Source organism: Daphnia pulicaria, chromosome 1, assembly GCF_021234035.1.
Source record: "Daphnia pulicaria isolate SC F1-1A chromosome 1, SC_F0-13Bv2, whole genome shotgun sequence".
Classification (NCBI taxonomy): Eukaryota; Metazoa; Arthropoda; class Branchiopoda; order Diplostraca; family Daphniidae; genus Daphnia; species Daphnia pulicaria.
This window is the reverse complement of record NC_060913.1, coordinates 28,864,806-28,870,874: the sequence shown is the minus strand read 5'-3', so window position 1 is coordinate 28,870,874 and position 6,069 is coordinate 28,864,806. Positions and strand designations below refer to the sequence as shown.

Below are 6,069 nucleotides of genomic sequence, written 5' to 3'. Positions count from 1 at the left end.
TAGAATTAACGGCATTGTAAGTTGTAATATAATATGCACAGTGGCGGTATCCTACTTTCATGTAACTGCTACTCGGTGACAGCCTACTAACCAATTGATTGAAACTACTTCTCAATTCTTCTACCTTTTCTTACTCGCCCTACTAATTTTATTAGAAACCCCTATCCGGTGTTCAGCTTACTAAGAATAAACTAAACCACTTTAAATTCTTTCCTGCTTTTACTACCCCACCCCTTACTTAAAAAGTTTTGGCCACTTCATTTACGGCATTGGTTGTAGGAAATCTACTGATATCATTCGGAACCAAGCTACTAACCAATTATGAATCCTACTTACCAACCATTTCGATTTTATTTAACTTGGATAGAAGACTTGATTTATTCGGGAATTGAACCCGGACCTTCTGTGTGGCAGTCTAGTGCCTTACAGGCACGCCACAGTGATATATACAAAAGTTACTATCCTAACGAATACCACTTATTTCTTGTAAGTTGTAACCTACTAAACCGCAATGACGATGTGAAACATACTTACAGTTTTGTATGTGACTAACGTACAACTGATTACTTTTTTCCGTCAAACTGCTAACCCTTCCTACTGAACTTTTTGAACTAGTGATCAAAGGTACTGAATTGTTCATCCTACTTATAACAAAAGTACTAAATTTTTGTAAACTACTAGCTATAACCTACATTGCTTTTATTATTGATTACTTTTCAAAATCAAACTACTAACCCTACCCGAACATACTGAATTTTTCAGACTACTAACTAAATCTTTATAAACTGCTGGACCAACCTACTGAACACAACTATGCCTACTAACAGTTTCACTAGGAATAACATAAAAAGTAGGCAAATGAATTGTTAGTAGAGAATTTGTAGTTAAGCAAGTACAGTAAAATACTGAATTGCGTTTCAGTAGCATATTCGACCAAATTGAAGGGTACTGAAACTGTTAGGGGTGTGTAGGTACTGGATATCGTTAAAATAAGCAGTTTAACGCGGCTGTGTGGAACGTTATTGTATTTTCATTTAATTTGTTTTACGATAATATCAACCTCAATTTGGAATTGGTTTACAAGAAAATAGTTTATCGGTCTTTTTATTTGACCATGTTTTGATCCCAAAAAACTAGCGTTAAATTAAGTTAGCTAGGGTATATTAATTGTGGATATTTTATGAAATTGCGTATAAATATGGATGAATAGTTTTTAACAATTGTTCATAGTTAAACATATTTTTGAAAAACGCAACGCATTTGTTGTGTTTACATGGTTTATTTACAACAACAAAGTGAGTCACCCTCAGTCACCCCCCTTGACCTTGATTGGCTGAAGGTTGAGCCGGAGTTCTCAGAAGTCAGAATGGGGTGCGAGGGGTTGTTGTACGACCTTGTAATAAACATCGACCAACAACGTGACTCACCATATCCGCCTTTTCTGCTAATTGATTCCCACGTTACGTGTGAATCAAACAAGAAATACATACGAAAGATTTCAACTAATAAACCGACGGGAATCCCGTTTTATGCAGAACTGGCTGCGTATGGTTCACCGTTCACTCTCTTACGACTGAGAGAATTTACGGAAATTCATTATTCAGTTTATTCTAATTAAACAAATCATGACCACATGAAATATCGCCATCCTGCTACTTAAAAAATTGTTGCGTGGCACTGAATCGTTTCACTTTTTTAATTCATTTCTACCACCGGGTCGATTATTTTTGAAACATTTTAATCACCCCCTAATGATAAACAAGCAACGTTAAGTTATATTTTTAACCAATAAGACGGAAAGCTCACTGAATTTTTAAAGATCGACCTGATACCGTGACATTGAAATCTACCTTTGTAAGTTTGTAACCTGTGCCAGCAATTAAATTTTTTAGTTTATATATAAACTAAAAAATTTAATTGCAGTTTGAATTATAGAATTTGAATTTAAATTGAGTACTGCCGTCCTACATGGCTTCTAATTTAACCCAAGAGTGTGTTTACCGTCACTCGTGGCTGTGTAGGCCTGCTATCTCTCTCTCTATTCCATTTTTACAATATAAGAGCCACCGGAAATGTTTTATCTTGTGTAAAATAAGATCACCCTCTCTTCCATCCCTGATTTTTAAATCTCTAGGCCATGTATTCTCCACGTTGAATCTTCTTACAATGATCGTGAATAATCCCAATCTCATGGCGATCGTCTTCACATTTCCGCGATGATTTCTTATCACACTAAAGTGCACCGTGTGATGTATAGCGCTCTAACTAGGTTATAACTTTAACTACGCGCGTCCCTTTAACCTTCATTATGTCTATTTAATTGCAAGATTATTTGTTTGCACTTATTTGCACTGAATGAGATGGAAAAGATGCTTACTATTATATTTTGGTTATCTAACTTGAGAATTCAGTAAAAATCATAGATATTTAAGAATTCACATCCATCAATTAGTTTGTGACGGGGACATAGGCTACATTACACATACATGATAAAACAGGATCCGTGAGTCGTGACCGAGAGAATTTAATAAAAGGACTCCGGGGTGGAATATTGTAGGCATACTGAGGCATAGACCACAGTGAAAATGTATGTACAGTACGTAATGTAAAATGCGATGGCCGTCGCTAGATGGGGTTTTTTGCACTGACAGGGCAATAGCCTTCTATGGCTATTGCCATGTCAGACCGGCATGGCAATAGGTCCGACCTCTCAAAAATCACATCAAGATCAGATTACTAAAAATAAATGCTAATGCGCCAATCGGCACTTGTTGCCTTTCTCTTTCAAAGTTGATCGACCCCCTCTCATCAATTCACTTTATCTAACGTTGTGGGCTGAGTAAGAGTGAGGCGTTTTTCTTTTTTTACTAAACCCCATCGACCCAGAGGTCCACTGCAACTCCTTCACCTTCCTTTGACTCTTTCACTACCGATTTTACCTCGAAATATATAAATATTCCTATTTTCGCTACTTTGTTGTAGATTTACAACATGGACTGGTCCACGCTGGCATTGAGTCGCGCCCTATTTCCACTGCTATCTCTAAGTGTATCAGGGGAAACAGAGTATTTAGGAAAAGCAAACAACACCCTCAGACTTGTACACATGGTATGTGGTAACTTGTTGATTCTGTCTAAATGTTTCATGTATGTATAATTATCAAGATTATTTCTGTTTCTAGTTGTATCGTCATGTATCGTCGCTTGACTCAAACAAATGTGTCAGTCTGCAATTTTCCTGTTTTTTCTCAAAAATCACATCAAGATCAAATTACTAAAAAGAAATATTATTGCGCCAATCGACACTTGTTGCCTTTCTCTTTCAAAGTTGATCGACCCCCAAACATTAATTCACTTAAGCCTAAGGATCAGTCTTTATTCTTTATTTGAAGAATGCAATTAAGGGTTATTCCCATAAAAAGAAAAGGCCTCGATCCCAAGTCAATGGTCTGTCAACTCCACTTGTAAAAAAATGTATTAAGAATTTGATTTTAAAAAGATAACTGGAATAGTTTACTGCTGTCGGGTCCTTGCTTGGTGTTGGCAGTTGATGGGCAGACTGCTGACGGACCGCGCCTCTCTCTGCAGAGTAGCTCAGCTTCGTCGAGGGAATCTCCTTCCGATTCCTTGACGAGTTTAGGAGCCTCGGCCGGTTTTTTCGTTCTCACTTGTACCGGTCTTTCCTCGTTGGGAACCTGGGCAACAATTTCAAACAATCTAAAAAGAAATTCCAGAGAAAGTCTCCTCTCGACTCACTCGTCAACTGCCTGCTGCGAGCGGCCGATCTGGCCGACCAAGGCTGTGTACGCTGGCCAGCAGCGGGTCACTGTTGATGGACCAGATGTGGAGCAAAGTGCCGGAGCAGGGGCTGGCGATGTCGCCCGTCAGGTCGTTGATGTCGATGGCCACCAGCGGCGCGTTGTGCCCCGTCAACTGGAGGATAAAAGTCAAACGCGAAATTCAGACGATCCGGTCCCTCCCGTCGCCCGACACCAGGATCTCATCACTAGGCACTTCGCCAGGAAACCAAATGCTGGACCCCTCTCAACCTGCTCTTGAGACAAATCAAATCGAATTAAAGAGCAATCAAAACTGAAAACAATCATAATAATATAATGAAAACAATAATAATCCCGAATAAACGAGCTCCAAACAAAAACATTGGAAAAACCACGAGCCAAAAATGAAATTGAACTTGGATAATGTTATACCTGTAGGCGTATCACGTGTAGTTGGAGGTAGGAGGCACTTGTTTTCTTCGACGGCCACCGGGGGCCGCTTTAGCTCCTTGACGGCCTGCAGCGACGGATTGTGATGATTGAAGTGGTGGGAAAAGGACTCGGCCACCGCGCCCGCTCCACCGCTCGCTCCGTCGGAATGGAAGCCAGCCCAGAAATAAAGGGGAAGCCCTTGCATGGTCACCTATAGCTGGCCAGAGTTTTTGATTCACTCGTGATGCTACAGCAGCTGCTGCGAGACGTGGTTGCTCTCCAGGACAGGTCCGGTGTAGCCACGTTAGGAAATGGTGAGAAGTCGATCGTTCTTATTTTAGCTGGACCAGGGTGGCAGCGCCACGCCGCTCTGATTCTTGCAGTCAAGGTCAAAACCATGGTTGTAGATATAATGGTTCCCACTGTCTGTGTTATAAGGTCCCATAAGAAAAAAATTGAAAGTTCTCCGTCAATGATCTTTCCTCAGGGCATGGTTACTACGAAAGTGCTGCCATCTGCCCACACAATCTCTAACTGAATGGCTTAGTGCAGAAACGAAGAATTCACGTTTTAATGGCGGAAATGCAGATTAATGTAAAATGACACGCAAACCATGTTTCGTTTTTAATTGTAAATCTTCTTATAACAAAGAAAATGAAAGTCTTGCGTTTTTCCATCCACCGAAGTTGTGTCTAAATTCCTGGCAGGAAATTATTAAAAAGCCAGGACTCACTTGCCAGTCCAGAATTTGCAGTATTCATTTTGAAGAGAACGACATACTCAAAGGGAGAGAAATTCAAGGCGTGTTTTACAGTTATCCGAAATGGAAATTAAAATCAGGTGCTCGGCCCAGTAAATTGCTAGGTATTCTCAAATTTTAATTATCCATGACAATGTTAAGTTATACTAATACTGCTAATTCTGTATGTTTCTAACAGGAAATGATGTCAGCGTACTCGAAAGACCTGCTGCAAAGAAGTATGTTCACAGTGATAGGTTTAAGTCACCATATCGAAATATAACAGCAAAGTCTAAAGCTGCTAATCCTAAGCTGCAGTTGGACAATCAATCATTTTTGTCGAATAACAACACCAATGTATTGATCCCATCACATGCAAAGAAGTCAACGTCAAATAGCATAGGTAAATTAAAAACTAAGTGTAATAAGATATTTTTTAAAAACATGACATGTTATGTTACAGCTATACACCAACTTGACGCTGAAAAAGGAAAAGTAAATGATATGGAAGCAGCTGAACCTGTGGCATTACCATGTGTAACAACAGAAGACATGTTCCAGGAACCTACTACTGAAACACTCCTACACATTCCACCTGAAAAAGAACTACAATCTGAATCTGAATCTCAATTGAGAGTAGAATTTGAACCAAACGATATAGAAGCAGCTGAACCTGTGGCATTACCATGTGTAACAACAGAAGACATGTTCCAGGAACCTACTTCTGATACACTCCTACACATTCCACCTGAAAAAGAACTACAATCTGAATCTGAATCTCAATTGAGAGTAGAATTTGAACCAAACGAAATTTCAAGATGGCAAAACTTGCTTAATTTTTTTTTCTAAATGTAAATTGTATGTATGTTAATACACATTACAAGTTATAAATTGAACCAATGAAATCTATTGTAATCATCTGAAATTAATCTTAATTAGAAAATCGTCAATCAATCTGTTTAACGGATGCGCAAAGCCGCAAAGTACGCATAGCTCTGATTTGTTTACGAGGGACTTAGAAAATTTCTGTGTTGTTTCAGTGTAAGCTTCCACCCTTCCAACACCAGGTCGCGGGGCTGTCGCAGTAACCAAAGATCACAAAAAAATCAGCTGCCTTATG

General features: G+C 39.2%; 1 protein-coding gene and 2 long non-coding RNA genes across 3 annotated transcripts; 1 reads left to right on the top strand and 2 right to left on the bottom strand.

Moving 5' to 3' along the window:
- Positions 1–3,229: 3,229 nt before the first annotated feature.
- On the bottom strand, positions 3,230–4,719 carry LOC124327613. Its single transcript, XR_006916200.1, has 3 exons — positions 4,211–4,719; positions 3,756–4,048; positions 3,230–3,694 (listed from the first exon to the last, which is right to left on the bottom strand). It is a non-coding gene; the product is annotated as an uncharacterized LOC124327613 (long non-coding RNA).
- A 90-nt stretch (positions 4,720–4,809) lies between these two features.
- Positions 4,810–5,813, top strand: LOC124327586. The gene is made up of 3 exons (XM_046786565.1): positions 4,810–5,074; positions 5,149–5,352; positions 5,413–5,813. The coding sequence occupies exons 1-3, from the start codon at positions 4,810–4,812 to the stop codon at positions 5,796–5,798; spliced, it is 855 nt and encodes a 284-aa protein (XP_046642521.1). The 3' UTR covers positions 5,799–5,813.
- On the bottom strand, positions 5,265–5,709 carry LOC124327619. Its single transcript, XR_006916201.1, has 2 exons — positions 5,623–5,709; positions 5,265–5,469 (listed from the first exon to the last, which is right to left on the bottom strand). It is a non-coding gene; the product is annotated as an uncharacterized LOC124327619 (long non-coding RNA).
- Positions 5,814–6,069: the final 256 nt, after the last annotated feature.

Excerpts from the sequence above, each read along its gene's own strand:
- LOC124327586 (XM_046786565.1), top strand. The coding sequence starts at position 4,810 with ATGACACGCAAACCATGTTTCGTTTTTAATTGTAAATCTTCTTATAAC. Across the intron at positions 5,075-5,148 it reads TCGGCCCAGTAAATTGCTAG|GAAATGATGTCAGCGTACTC; the intron begins GTATTCTCAAAT and ends TGTTTCTAACAG. Across the intron at positions 5,353-5,412 it reads GTCAACGTCAAATAGCATAG|CTATACACCAACTTGACGCT; the intron begins GTAAATTAAAAA and ends GTTATGTTACAG.